Below are 15,798 nucleotides of genomic sequence, written 5' to 3'. Positions count from 1 at the left end.
CCCTACATTTAGGTCTTCCACAGATGCAGGGTACATCAAGTTGATGGTGGAGATTTAATACACTGCTTCTGAGGCTGCTGGGAGAGATTTCCCTTTCTCTTCTTTGTTCTCACAGCTCCCGGGGTTCAGCTTTGGATTTGGCCCCACCTCTGCATGTAGGTCACCTGAGGATGTCTGTCCTTCACCCAGATAGGAAGGAGTTAAAGGAGCGGCTGATTCTGGGGCTCTGGCTCACTCAGGCTTGGGGGAGGGAGGGGTAGGGAATATGGGGCAAACCTGAGGCAACAGAGGCCAGCGTGACATTGTAGCAGCCTGAAGTTCACTGTGTGTTCTCCTGGGGAAGTTGTCCCTGGATCACGGGACACTGGCAGTGGTGGGCTGCACAGACTCCCGGGAGGGGAGGTGTGGTAGTGACCTGTGCTCACACACAGGCTTCTTGGTGGCTGCAGCAGTGGCATTAGCGTTTCATGCACGTCTCTGTTGTCCGTGCTGATAGCTGTGGCTTGCATCCATCTTTGGAGCTCGTTTAAGCAGTGCTCTGAATCATCTCTCCTTGCGCACCCTGAAACAATGTTCTCTTGCCTCTTAGGCAGGTCCAGATATTTTCCCAGACTCCCTCCTGGCTAGCTGTGATGCACTAGCCCCCTCAGGCTGTGTTCACGCAGCCAACCCCAGTCCTCTCCCTGGGATCTGATCTCTGAAGCCCGAGCTTCAGTTCCCAGCCCCCACCCGCCCTGGCGGGTGAGCAGAGAAGCCTCTCACGCTGGTGAGTGCCGGTCGGCACCGATCCTCTGTGTGGGAATCTCTTCACTTTGCTCTCCACACCCCTGTTGCTGTGCTCTCCTCTGCGGCTCAGAAGCTTCCCCTCTCCACAGACCTATCTCCACCAGTGAAGGGGCTTCCTGTGCATGGAAACCTTTCCTCCTTCACGGCTCCCTCCCGCAGGTGCAGGTCCCATCCCTATTCTTTTGTCTCTGTTTTTTCTTTTTTCTTTTGCTCTACCCAGGTACATGGGGATTTTCTTGCCTTTTGGGAAGTCTGAGGTCTTCTGCCAGTGTTCAGTAAGTGTTCTGTAGGAGTTGTTCCACACGTAGATGTATTTTTGATGTATTTGTGGGGAAGAAGGTGATCTCCACGTCTTACTCCTCCGTCATCTTGAAGGTCCTTTACGTTGCTTGATTTTGTGGATGTGGAACCACAGGTAGAGAGGGTTGGCTGTAAAGTTATATTGGATTTTCTACAGCATGGTTTGGCACCCAGAACCCACATGTTGTTCAAGGGTCAATGTGCTATTTTATATACCAGTCTGCAAAAAGATCTATCAAATCAGCCTTAATAAATATAACACCAGCAGGAAACACTCTGAATATCAGCCATGAAACTTTCTAAATATTTAAGTGTGTTCATAAAAATTGTTGTGGCAGTACTACTAATTTTGGAATTCCAAGAAAAAGTAACTAACCACAATTTACATAATAGTGAATTAAGAATATATACATATATGTTCTTGAGTGTGTATGTACATGCAACAAAAACATAAACCCTGAGATCAAAGGACCTGTCAAACCTAACTCTTTTACTAAGCTGTAAGATAAATTTGAACAATTCTTTCCACAATTTTCCTGAAATTTAACTGCACCTAAAATATTATTGTGAGTTAAGTAATCTCTACAACTCTTTCACATTTAAATCAGTTCTTTTATGAACTTTAAGACTGTGAGGTTCAAAATTTTTCTATATACAAGTATGTTATCTAACATTTATCAAAGTTATGTAAGTATTCTGAATTTATGTTATTGTTGTGATAATGAATTTTTTTTCCATAAATCTTTGTAAGTTCCTCAGCTGTAAAACTGCTTTATCTATCTAGAAGAGGTACAAACATAAGAAATTAAAAATTTTTTAAATGACCTCAATACAAGATTAATCTAAATATCACATTTAAGTTACATGTCATACCATTGTAAACTTATTTTCTCAAATTGTACGTACATTTAAAAAGCTTGTTTATTTGTTTTAAAGGGAGATGAAAGAAGTGAGTTCCCTGAGAGCAGTCAGTAAAAGTTGATAGTGTGGGCAAGGTTTTGCTGAGGTTTAAGGTCATTTAATGAAAGAATAATGACATAATTATCACAAGAATAATCACATTCTTGTGATTCTGTGAAATCACAAGGTCCACAATATGTTATAATATGAATGTCATTATTCTTTCACTAATGTTATTTAGTGAAAGAATAACGACATAACCATCATAATTCAGGTGGTTTATTTACCATTTTAGGGCAGAGTAAAATAACTAATATTCACAAAGATGACACTGAGCTACCAAGAAAAATATGGATTTTAATATCTTAGGACTTTAACAAACAACAGAACAGCAAAATTAAATCCTTAGGAGGATGAGAAGCAGTATTATATTATTTATTACATTTGTTGAAGAACTAGGTGATTAGAGACATACAGCACCTCAGCACCTTGTACCTGGTGGACTTGTTTCCTCAAATCTCACTCCTGCTTGCATTTGTTCTTCAGAAAATCCACCGGTCTGTTGGATGCCCACTGACATCATTAGCACTTATCCACCCCTTCAATTACTAAGATACACTTGTATCTATTATAGGCTGGGGTGGGGTTGGAGGGAGAGATGAATATTTTAAAGGGAAGATTATATATCTACTTGGGGAATCTTATAAAATATGTGGGGTCCACTGTAGGTCAGGGAGAGTACAGAGCTCCTGAGATGTAGAACATGTAACATGAATCTGATCCAAAGGCCTTCTGATTGTGTATTGCACAAAAGGCTCTTCCCTCAGGCATACCTAGAGTAAGAAATGTAGACCTGATATAAACTGATTTCGTTTTGATGCCAGTCTTATAGCCAGTCTTAGTTCTCTTTGACATAGAGATAGAAGGACAAGAAAATATAGATGGTTAGCATACTGTAGTATCATGTGGAAACTGCTATTTATACACACATCTCATCACTCTTATACAGTCTTTCAGATACATCTAAATATGTACTAACCATATATACATATATGCATGTATAAATATAAATAATTCATCTTTGTGTTTTCAACCGATGCAATGATTTGCCCACAGTTGTCTGTAAAGTTTACACATTGAATGAAATGTTTTAGAAAGCAATTTTTTTATTCAAAAGGACAAACAGAAGTGTTCTTTTTAAATTTGTTCTTCTTATGTAGAGGACTAACACCTGATCTTATTATAAATTATGTTAACTCATTAAAATATTTGTCCTGAGTGGCAATGTTATCTGCTGAATAAACGATTTCTGAAGTCAGAGTGAACTGGATAGGTTAAAATCTAGATTTTTGCCCTTACCAGTTCTGTAACATTATATATATTACATTCGTGCTCCAATTTCCCACTGTAATAGTAATTGTGGAATAGCTTTGTTCTAAGAATAGCTTTGTTATTATGTATAGAGTTATCATAGTAGTTAAAAACATGGGGAGTGCTCACAGTTGTATAAAATATTACTTATTATTACTAATATTAAACAACTAAGATTTTTAAAAAAAACTACATGTTTATAGAGTAAAATTTGGACAAGTTAGCATGCTTGCCACTTTTTTCAGTTGTCAAGAATTTTTATAAATATCCACTAGAGGGTGCTGAAAGAGAATAAAAGCTTTAAACCAAGGGAGTTGTTAGGAATGATTCTCTTAATTCTTATCAATATCATACAAATATTCAAGGTTGGTTTTAGACTGAAAATTCTTATTTTCATTTTTTCTCCCCCCCTACCAAATCGAGGATTTCTACTAGTTTCAAAGATTTGTAATTTTTTGTTGAAAGCGTGTTTCTATGTATAGGAAGGAAGAGCAGGTAAGTGCTATTTTGAATTGCTTCGGTTCTTAAGCTGGAGAAGCTGTGCTTTAAAAATTGTTTTAAGGCTAAATAATTGTTTAAAGCTGTGAAATTTCTAAAAATCAGTGTTTGCTAAGTTTTAGTAGGTTGCAGTTACAAATAAAACCACTTTTTAGAAATGCCTCTGATTATAATTAGCCAAAGAAAAGGCTACAAAATATTTCAAGGAGTATTTGTTTTACTGTAGTCATGTGACTTTAAATTTAATACTATTTGAGGCTAAAGGAATTGAAAGTCCTTCTTAGTTCAAAAGAGTGTTTTATGAGGGTTAGATTTTATTTTTTATTTCCCCAGAAAATCTGGTATGATATATCAAAAACTAACTTGTTCCCTCTGTCCTTTCCCTCCCCAAAAAACAACAAAGGATGTCTGTCAATTTAAACAAGTATAACTTATTATGGTTGCCTGATTATTAGGTCTTAATTTTTATAGAATTTATTAGTGTTAATACTTTATTGGTATTTGTTATTTATCATATATCATAATAATTTATGTACTATTTCAATATAGGGGAACATGAAAATTATAAATAATACTGGACATATTTTCTTGAACCTACAATATACATAGTAATGTTATGTAGAATATATATACCTAGAATATATATACTTTCAAAATATGTCATAAGAAAACCTCAATTATTCCAGAAGATATATTAGATATTAATAAAGTAAAATGTATACAATAAAAGCATCAAAAAGATAATTACATTAACAAAAAATCTACATTTATCTTCATGTAGGTGTGTAGGTAAGTTATAAATGCGTTTTTGGCATGTTGAACATAGATTGATTCTGAAGGACTATCTTTCCCTGGGTATCTGAGTGAATTATTTACAACTCAAAAGCTTATTCTCTAAGTTATGTAACACTTTTTAAAATATTATATACCGAAATGTAATATTTCTTATTTTGTTTGGAGTTTTTTGGCAAGATTTCTGTTAACAAAAGAAGTCAACATTATTCAGTGGATTCTGTCAAGGATAATTCATTCACTTTCTTGGTTAATATTAATACTCCAGTGATGACATTAATAGTTCAGTAAATGTCTTATTATATTAACTCTACCATTATCAAATTAAAAACGCAAAATTAAAAAATACTGAATCATCTGTTGAACTATGTACATATATTTCTCAACAAACATGTGTACCTTGCCAATTATTTTCTTTCTTTACAGAACATAGATCCAGTTGTAACAAAGAAATTTATTTCTCTCTATATATATACATTATATTCAAGCTCATGATATTTACAGCTTTATCTTATTGAAATAATGTTGAACAAAATGAAACTGACATATTTTATAAAAAATGGTTGAATATCACAATTACAAGATTAAAACTATTAAAGTAAGTTTGCATCCTTCAGTGACACAGCAATATGTGATAGGGAGAGGCAGTGAGGTCCGAACTGTGATTGGCAATAGGAAGACATCCAGAAATTTAAAATCCCCTGTAGGTGGTCCAGGAAGCCTATCTTGCATATTTGATTCAGTGGTATTTACCTACCATTACTGTTAATCATCTGAATACAAAGTAATATAGTCACACAGATTGTGTTATAATATCTGCCATATGACAACATTTGGAAAGATCCATGGGGATCAATATTTTTATTTTTTATTTTCATCATTAGGTTTTGTAATGTGGACAAAAATTAAAAATTAAAACTCTATATGTTCCTGAGAAAAAGTAAGTAAATGTCCTAAAATTACATGATAATGAGAACGTACAAAGAAACTATTGAACTTGAATAACTACTTATAACTATGTCTTGGAAAAAAAATATGAAGTAGACACTAGCCTTCCCTCAATGAGTCTTTACAATCAATATAATCCACAGTCTACCGTTATTCCACTGGACCTGTTTCTCTTGAACACTGCTCATTATTCATCATGGAAACATCCATAAACATTTTTTAGTTGTTTTTTTGCAACTTTGTTTTCTTTTTTTTTTAGAAAAAAGTCTTCTTAGTCATCCATTTGAAGTAGGGGATTTTTTGTTGTTGTTGTTGTTATGAAGACAACTTACAGTCCAAGCTTCCAGGAGAAATTTTTCGTTTTGTTTTCAGTTTTGCCAGGTTAAGCAATGGCATCTAAGAGTTCCTTTGTGTCAGCAGATTTCAAAGCAAAACAGGAAGTTTTATTGTAAGACCTCTCATAGAATAAGGCAATTCCATTATTAGTTTTATACTTTTGTTCTTAGATCAAACTGAGCATGAAGGAAACTTAAGATTTAAGTAACAAATTAAACTTTTTATTAAATGTTCAATGCAAAAGGCAAGTTTCCTAAATATCCATTCATGTGTCACTTTATAAAATATATCAATCATATAAATTTTTCTAAGATACATAGACTTTTCACTGAGATGACATTATTCTTGATGAATGTGTGCAAATGTCCTCATATACCAAGAGGTTTTTGGTGAAAGGTGAGAAGATCTTCTATTCTTCCTCATAAAAAGTCACATTCCTTTAGTTAAATTGCGTGTTATTGTCAGAAGTGAAGGTATCCATAATGATTATGTTCTGACTCTAACAGAACCAAAAAAGTAAGTAATTATAGTAAAGAGTTTGGGGCTTCTCTTTCAGTGAAACATGAAAGAGAATCCTAAGTGCAATATTTGGGAATCAAATTCAAAGGTTACTGTATAGCATGGCGTTGTGAAAGATAGGCAATATTATTTTATTATTATTTTCTGTGAATGGAATTTATGTATATAAGTCAAATTATTTTTTCAAGTAGACTTCACCGCATTATTAGTTTAAAGAAAACTTTTACTTCGAAATAAGAAAAAACAAAATGTCTTTATTAATGTTTATAAAACCAGTGCACAAGATCTTTACAGATCTATAAATTTAGACATTATTTGAAAATATTTGTAATAGTCAGTCTTCATAGCATTATCATGAATTTCACTGTAATTCCCTGAGAGTACAGAGCAGACAGAGCCCACAATAATAACTGTTTCTCAAGTATGTGTGCTGTATTTTTCTTTTACATTAATGATACAAGTATTTACTTAAAAAGTGACATTTATTTAGACTTATTTCTTTAAATTCTTTCTTAAAAGAATGAAATCACCAACGAATATTGAAAGACCATCTGTAGTATTATCATCCCCAAAGAGTCATCAAGTTTTATACATTCTACCTTCAGAGTATTTAAATATGTCTCATTCTACATTGCACATGGTGCAAAGACCTCTCTCTTCAAACCTTCCATTTTCTTGAGTTGGAATCAATCTGCTATACATCTTCACTTGACCATTTAAATGTGGCACTGAAGAAGGTGGGCAGGTGTTCTGAAGTAGAACTAGACCTATACAGAATTAATAAATTTCTTTCACTGTTAATTTTTTTCCCTCTTTCCAGTGAACAATCTTTTTTTTTATTCTCTTCGTTCCAGATAAAGTATTGGTCCAATAAATTTCATAAAATATTCTTCCATCTGGTCTGTGTCGCATTGGATAAGCAGGGAAGGAAAGGCCTTCTCCTAAGTCCTGATATTGAAAGTACTGTGCTGCCTTACATATGCTGCTGCTCTAAGGAGACTAACACAGATACGTTTATTTCTTTTGACTGCTTGGTACTCTTCAATGTGACAAGAATATTTTCACGTTTGCTATTTAAGATGCACATTCTAAAAAACATAACTTAGAAGATATGATTTTAAAAGATTACTTTTTAGTATTTTTCAATGTAGAGTCACTGGGGTAAATTATGTGGAAAGACTAATAAAATTGAGTATTCATTGTGATCACTTAAGATATTTATTATTAAAACTTGGAGCAAGCTACACTGGAAAATACTTTTCCAGGTAATCATTGGAAATTAAAAATGTTGCTAAAATAAATGTTGTCCAACAATAATTAACACATTCTGCCATGAGCATTTTGGAAAGAATGACTGCATTATTGACTTAGTGAAACAACTGAGGAACTGTAGTTAAAACATAGAGCTGGGTGGATTTAGCTATAATCATTTCAAATGTGCTGTTATGTACTTTACTATTAATTTTGAGGTAATGCTAAGTAATTCATTATCAATATTACTCCTTTGAATTAAGTTAAAAGTTACAGAATGTTTCTCAAACAATAATTCTTCACCTAACCTTTCTTTATGTTCCCACCCAAAACTTATGAAAATTGTAGAGAATTTTTTCAAAGGCTTGTTAGTCACTCCTTTTATCCCTGACTATTGTGTAGTTAACCAGTAATTTATGCATGAAAAAGATAACATATTATATATAGGCAAAGGATTCAAGAAAAATAACAGCAAATATATACTAGGTATATATTATGAATAAAATCAACACATCCTCAAGCTGGAGAAGATATATCAGTTTATAAGGAATTTATTTCCATTTGTCCCATATGGCTATTTGAACAACTTTTCCACCACAGACTATACTTCCAGAGCATTTCTCGTGTTATTTTGCCTCCAAAACCTAAATGAATGCATTTGGAGAATTATGTCTACAGTGTTAGAAGAAAAATTATTCTAGTTCCTTGTTTTCTCACTGATTCTGTTTTGTCACCACCTGTCTAAATCATTAGACTGATTTAAGTTAACTTGGCTCTCAGTCAGCAGCAGACTGTGCCCAAAAGTAATTCATTTCCTTTATTCTCTCTTATTCTCCTTATTATCTTATTCCTTATCTTTATTCTCTTTCTCCACACCCTCATCTGTATTATAATCTCTATTCTATCAAAGCACACAGTGCAATTAAATGAGGAACTTAGTGAGAAGCTGTAAAATAAAGAAAAGTTAGAATATTAGAAATTGCCTCAAAATCCTTAGCTTTTAAAACAACTATTCCACATTAAGGATATGAAAACTTTGTGAATTTGAGTGCATAACTGCAGACAATCATTAAATAATAACCTAATCTGTATCTTCCTGTTTCGATGATATAAGCTGCATAAAACCTCTTAAAAAATACTTTTTCTGAAATGAGACCTAATATAATATAGGTAACCTCTAGAACCTATAGGGAAGAGTGTTTCTAAACATAGCCTGTTTCAAAATGAATAAATGATAGCATCTAGTATATTCATTTTGGCTCTGAAAAAGTCCAGGCCCTTGGAATGTAGGTAAAGAGGAGTGAGTTTTAAAACATAGGCATTTGGGGAAATAACGAATCTGACAGTTGAGAGTTTTATTAGTGATGATTCAGAAACTTTTAAGAGTTGAAGAAACAAGTAACTTTTTAAATATAATCTTTTTAGGAAAAAAATGCTCCCTAAGCTAGTACCATAAAAATCAGGTTATTGTAATTTTTACGTATTCATTTAACTTGTTTCATTTTATCTGGAAAGACATAATTTCATATTTTTGAAAGTGATAGGCTGTTTTCAACTAGAGACAACCATGTGTAATGAAGATTCTTGAAGGTATTTTTAACTGATCATATTTCCATTCCAAATAAATACTATCTACCTGAAAAAAGAACCTCATTTCTAATCTCATTGTTGAACGTTGGCTGTAGGGAAAGAAAAGAAGTATAAAGCTTAGAGTCTCAGACATGAGGCTTTAAAGATTTTTTTTTTCAAATGGTGAATACAAAAATACAAATGTTTCAGGAAAGCAGTTCATGTTAACATTTTAAGATTTAATTAGTGCACAATTTCAACCATAAATACCAGTTAAAAACAATAAAACTGAAGTAACTATTCTATTGGTAGCATACTTGCAGTTTTTCTGCACACATGTGCAAACAGTACAGTACTGTGCTAGATGAGAATTTAATATAGTGTATTATTTAGCCTGCTGTGTAACACAATATTATTAAACATTTAAAGAAACGTAATTATTCGCATCAAAATTCACTTGCACTGTATTTGGTATTTAAAGGGAGAGGAAAAACCATTTGCCAGAGGAGGAGTTGAGTCCCAAGGTGGAGCTGTCTCTTGTGTTAAATGACACTGGCCTATTAAAGCGCTCTGATGGGGAAGGGCTTAAAGGCTGAGTCAAAAGCCAAGAAGTCTATTTACGCCTACCTCCCAGCCCTTGGCAATCTGACTAATAACAAACTGAACTAACAAGAAAGACTAGAAAGGGAGGAAAGAGAACATTGCTGCAGCTTGCATCTACAGCCTAAGAAAGCAAGAGTGATCAATCCCAGCTCTGTTACACATCTTGTTTATTTACTGCACTCGGCAGCTTGCAAATGGTTAACTATATGCAAAAAAAGTCAGCATAGCTGTGAAGTATGCCGTGAATTTTAATTGGGGAATAAAAGGACAACTGCTTCAGGATGATCTAGTATGCACTCTGCTTGAAATATTTTCAATGAAATGCTCAGCATTTTGTGTTTGACCAGAGGTTTTAACTTTATAAAGCGATGGGACTTGCCAAAAAGTGATATTTGAGAAGAAAGTACGTGGTGGTCGGTGTTTTCTTTTTTAATAAAGAAATTGAATTTACTTTGAACATCTCTTCCAGCTGTGCATTACAGATAACGTCAGGAAGTCTTTGCTTTACAGGTAAGATGAATGTTTCCAGGCTTTCCTTATACATATTTTTGCATTATCCCAAAGTGATTGAATTTCTGTTTGCCTCTTTAAAAAAAAATAACTTTGCATTAAAGGATATCCAGTTTCATTCTTGCTCACTGGCACAACTAATGCTGTAGCAGACGCCTGTTTTCTGTGAGCAGCAGACATTTAGTCCAACAGCTGGCTGTAGAGAAGAACAAGTAAAATAATATGCTACTATTTCTTTTACAGCATGCAGTTTGTTATGGGAAACTGAATTATTTGTGCTTTTTGAAGGGAAGATTACTTCCGAACACCATTGTTGTATTTGAAATACATGCACAATATGAAAAGATTCTTTGTATTTTGTATACCACTTATTTTTTCCTGACTTGAAAATATGTAAATAGAGATTTTTTGACCTCTTTAACACTGTATCAGATTGTCAATATAGAATCACTTTTCACATTTGTGTGTATTTCTGAAAAGACTAGAAACTGTTCCCTAGGACATTTTGAAGAGCATAAAATGCACATAAGATTTAAAAAAAATAACGAGAGGAGAGAGTCTCATCTGGAAGTTATTTACTCTTTTCTTAAGATACTGTGCCTGGTGAAATGCATAGTATTCTTTCTTGGTAATCTATGGAAAAGTAGTTTCAGTGTTTGTGGATGCTAATCCACAAGATGAAGACTTCCAACTTCAAGCTGCTTGATTCTAAGCATAGCCCTCAGAGCTGTTTAAAATCAAACTATTTCCCTATGGAAACATTCAGCCTGCTAACTTTCCCTTTATATAGAAAGGGACTCTATTGTTTGATGTCTTTGGTTGCCTTTTACCTTTCAGAAACTTCATACTATACATGTTTTCAATAAGACAATGTATTTTCATGGAGTGAAAGTTTATTTTCAGGATTATTGATTGGATTCTGGGATGTATTATCTAATTGTGATTTTTAATTAGATTCAAAGTTCACATTCCATCCAGAAACATGAAAGCAATTATCATTTCCAAAAGTCGAATAGTTATAAGATGTGGTGTTTCTTTACCTTTCGATTTAGTCTATATAAATTTAAAGTGCAATATTTAAAAGAAGGGAATAAAATTAGATACCATTAGACTTCAAAGTATTTACCACACCACTGCTGTCATTTTAGAGTTAGAATTTTTTTTTTAATTGCTATGTCAGGTGCAGGTATTACATTTTTAAGGAGTTGGAATATGTGATATTGTTATCTTGAACTGTCATTTTTTTATTTCCTAAATTAGAGATATCCTCAAATATTTTAATATAGTGAAGCTTGCTTTATAGTTCATTGTTTGCAACATTAAGCCTTATAATAAAGATCAACTGCTTAACTATGTGATGACATTCAGTGCCCTAAAACCTGGTTCAAGACCTCATTAGGGAGTCATTTGCTAGAAATTTATATGAGGCATTGTTTGTTCTTTTATAATAGCCTGAAATATGTGTTAAAGATCAATTTTTCTTCTTTATTTTTTATGATATTAACCTTATCCATAGTAGAATTTAAAAGTAGCAGTGAATATTCCACCTCTAGAAATTCAATATAAAGTGTGACTGAAGTGAAATTTGAATGGATGCCTTTAAGCATATATATCTGATACTACAAGGCTTATACAAACTGCCCTAGACAACATAGTTAAAACAAAATCTTTTATAAAGTTCAACTTTACTACATAGAGACATATTTTTTCTCAAAGTTTTTAAATAAATAATGGAATTAATAAGTATCTTAAGCCAAAATCAACGCAGGTTAAACACAGAGTTATTAGATGTTATATTGTGATATCCAGTTCAAAAACAAAACTAAAGGAAGTGTATAATGCATGCAAACATACATTCCTTCTAACGATCATCTTTGAATTCCCTACGGGTCTCTCTGCTTCTGGCTAATACCTACATATTTGTCTTTTATTGTAATCCTTCAGCCTTAGATTCATCTAGTTTGAGCTAAAAAATAAAAAAAGCCAGGGTCTTCTCAAGTATACATTTTTGTATCAAAGTATCAATGGTCCATTTAGCCAGCACCCCTCATGTCTATTAAAATGCAGATTATTTGGTAGATTTGAAGACAATTGAGTTGACATTTTAAATTCTCCCTGACCTAAATTTTAGATTTTTATCACAATGCAAGTTAAAAGTAAAATAAACCTGCCAGTCATAATATTTGTAAAAAGTAAAAGAAAATGTGGACTCAGCAATGTATTTATATATTCAGAATAATAATATTTTGCCTTTTAGAGGAAAGCCTATCATTTTGAAAATGTCAGATTCATCTCCTCCCTGCTCCTGGCCACTGAAGCCCATTGCTATTGCATTTTATCTTACAGAATCAGATCCATCACAGGACAACATGAAACTTTGGAGTCATCTCTTGTATTCATCTCTCCTTGCCTGTATATCGTCACAGTCCCAATCACCAATGTCCTCTGCCTCAGCCAGAGGTTCTTGTGACTCTCTTTGCAATTGTGAGGAAAAAGACAGCACGATGCTAATAAATTGTGAAGAGAAAGGTATCAAGAAGTTATCCCAAATAAGCGTGCCACCATCACGACCTTTCCACTTAAGTTTAGTAAATAATGGTTTGACAATGCTTCACACAAATGACTTTTCTGGGCTTACCAATGCTATCTCAATACACCTTGGATTTAACAATATTGCAGATATTGAGACTGGTGCATTTAATGGCCTTGGCCTTCTTAAGCAACTTCATATCAATCACAATTCTTTAGAAATTCTTAAAGAGGATACTTTCCATGGACTGGAAAACCTGGAATTCCTACAAGCAGATAACAATTTTATTACAGTGATTGAACCAAGTGCCTTTAGCAAGCTCAACAGACTTAAAGTGTTAATTTTAAATGACAATGCTATTGAGAGTCTTCCTCCAAACATATTTCGATTTGTTCCTTTAACCCATCTAGATCTTCGTGGAAATCAGTTGCAAACATTGCCTTATGTTGGTTTTTTAGAACACATTGGCAGAATATTGGATCTCCAGTTGGAGGACAATAAATGGGCCTGCAATTGTGACTTATTACAGCTAAAACTTTGGTTGGAAAACATGCCCCCTCAGTCTATAATTGGTGATATTGTGTGCAACAGCCCTCCATTTTTCAAAGGAAGCATACTGAGCCGGCTGAAAAAGGAATCAATTTGCTCCACTCCACCAGTGTTTGAAGAACACGAGGATCCTTCAGGATCATTACATCTGGCAGTAACATCTTCAATAAGTGATGGTGGCATGTCAACCAAGACCACGTCTCTTTCAAAACCACCCACCAAAGCACCAGGTTTAATACCTTATATTACAAAGCCATTCACTCAACTTCCAGGACTCTACTGTCCTATTCCTTGTAACTGCAAAGTACTCTCCCCATCAGGACTTCTAATACACTGTCAAGAGCGCAATATTGAAAGCTTATCAGATCTAAAACCTCCTCCGCAAAATCCTAGAAAGCTTATTCTGGCAGGGAATATTATTCATACCTTAATGAAGTCTGATCTAGTGGAATACTTCACTTTGGAAATGCTTCACTTGGGAAACAATCGCATTGAGGTTCTCGAAGAAGGATCGTTTGTGAATTTAACAAGATTACAAAAGCTCTATCTGAATGGTAACCATCTGACTAAATTAAGTGGAGGTATGTTCCTTGGTCTCCACAACCTTGAGTACTTATATCTTGAATACAATGGCGTTAAGGAAATATTACCTGGTAGCTTCAACCCAATGCCTAAACTTAAAGTCCTCTATTTAAACAACAACCTCCTGCAAGTTTTACCACCACATATTTTTTCAGGGGTTCCTCTTATGAGGGTAAACCTTAAAACAAACCAATTTACCCATCTACCTGTAAGTAATATCTTGGATGACCTTGATTTACTGACCCAGATTGACCTTGAGGACAACCCCTGGGATTGTTCCTGTGACCTGGTTGGATTGCAGCAATGGATACAAAAATTAAGTAAGAACACAGTGACAGATGAAATACTCTGCACCTCTCCAGAGCACCTAGACAAAAAGGAATTGAGAGCACTTAACAGTGAACTTCTTTGCCCAGGTTTGGTCAATAACCCATCCTTGCCAACTCAGACTAGTTACGTAATGGTCAATACTCCTACAGCCACAACTACAGCGGACACTATTTTTAAATCACTTACCGATGCTGTACCACTATCTGTTTTAATACTAGGACTGCTGATTGTATTCATAACTATCGTGTTCTGTGCTGCAGGGATAGTGGTTCTTGTTCTCCACCGTAGGAGAAGATACAAAAAGAAACAAGCTGATGAACAGATGAGAGACAACAGTCCTGTGCATCTCCAGTATAGCATGTACGGCCATAAAACAACTCACCACACTACTGAGAGACCCACAGCATCACTCTATGAGCAGCACATGGTGAGCCCTGTGGTTCACGTCTATAGAAGCCCATCCTTTGGCTCAAAGCATCTGGAAGAAGAAGAAGAAAGGAATGAGAAAGAGGGAAGTGATGCAAAACATCTCCAAAGAAGCCTCTTAGAACGAGAAAATCATTCCCCACTCACAGGATCAAATATGAAGTACAAAGTCACAGACAAATCCACTGAATTTTTATCCTTCCGGGATGCCAGTTCGTTATATAGGAACATTTTAGAGAGAGAAAGAGAACTTCAGCAACTGGGAATCACAGAATACCTAAGGAAAAACATTGCTCAACTTCAGCCTGATATGGAGGTACATTATCCAGGAGCCCATGAAGAGTTAAAGTTGATGGAGACATTAATGTACTCAAGACCGAGGAAGGTATTAGTGGAACAGACTAAAAATGAGTATTTTGAGCTGAAAGCTAACTTACATGCTGAACCTGACTACTTAGAAGTCCTGGAGCAGCAAACATAGAGAGTTAGAAGGCTTTTGCAGAAATGCTGTGATTCTGTCTTAAGTCTAGACCTTGTAAATAAGTGCCTTATATGAGTGTATCATCAATCAGAACTTAAGCACAGCAGTAATCCTATGGGGAAAAAAGAATAAAAAGAAACTCAGGGATAACTGGGAGAAGCCATTGCATTGTCTTCAGGCAATTTTATCTATCCCCAATAAAATAAATCCTTGCATGTAAATCATTCAAGGATTATAGTAATATTTTCCCATATACATAAAGTGTTTCATAGAAGTCCTCTTGCACATCTAAAAGGGTTCAAAATTTAAGCAACCCTTATTTTCTTGAGTTATATTACCCATGGATTAAATAGAATTGGATTTTGTCATTTAAAAAGTATACCTATATATGTAATTATAATATGTAAGAAATATATTGCTTATAAAACCAGTATATATACCACAAAAATGTAAATTCTAAGATACACCTAGTTTTCTTGCAATAAAGGCAAAAGGAACTGGAACTTTAAAATTACAA

General features: G+C 34.3%; 1 protein-coding gene across 1 annotated transcript; it reads left to right on the top strand.

The window, feature by feature from the left end:
- Positions 1-10,247: 10,247 nt before the first annotated feature.
- Positions 10,248-15,561, top strand: SLITRK6 (SLIT and NTRK like family member 6). The gene is made up of 2 exons (XM_060129231.1): positions 10,248-10,383; positions 12,730-15,561. The coding sequence occupies exon 2, from the start codon at positions 12,753-12,755 to the stop codon at positions 15,279-15,281; it is 2,529 nt and encodes an 842-aa protein (XP_059985214.1). The 5' UTR covers positions 10,248-10,383; positions 12,730-12,752; the 3' UTR covers positions 15,282-15,561.
- The last annotated feature ends 237 nt before the right edge of the window (positions 15,562-15,798 follow it).

Source organism: Lagenorhynchus albirostris, chromosome 18 (assembly GCF_949774975.1).
Source record: "Lagenorhynchus albirostris chromosome 18, mLagAlb1.1, whole genome shotgun sequence".
NCBI classification, from domain to species: domain Eukaryota; kingdom Metazoa; phylum Chordata; class Mammalia; order Artiodactyla; family Delphinidae; genus Lagenorhynchus; species Lagenorhynchus albirostris.
This window is presented reverse-complemented; position numbering and strand designations above follow the sequence as displayed.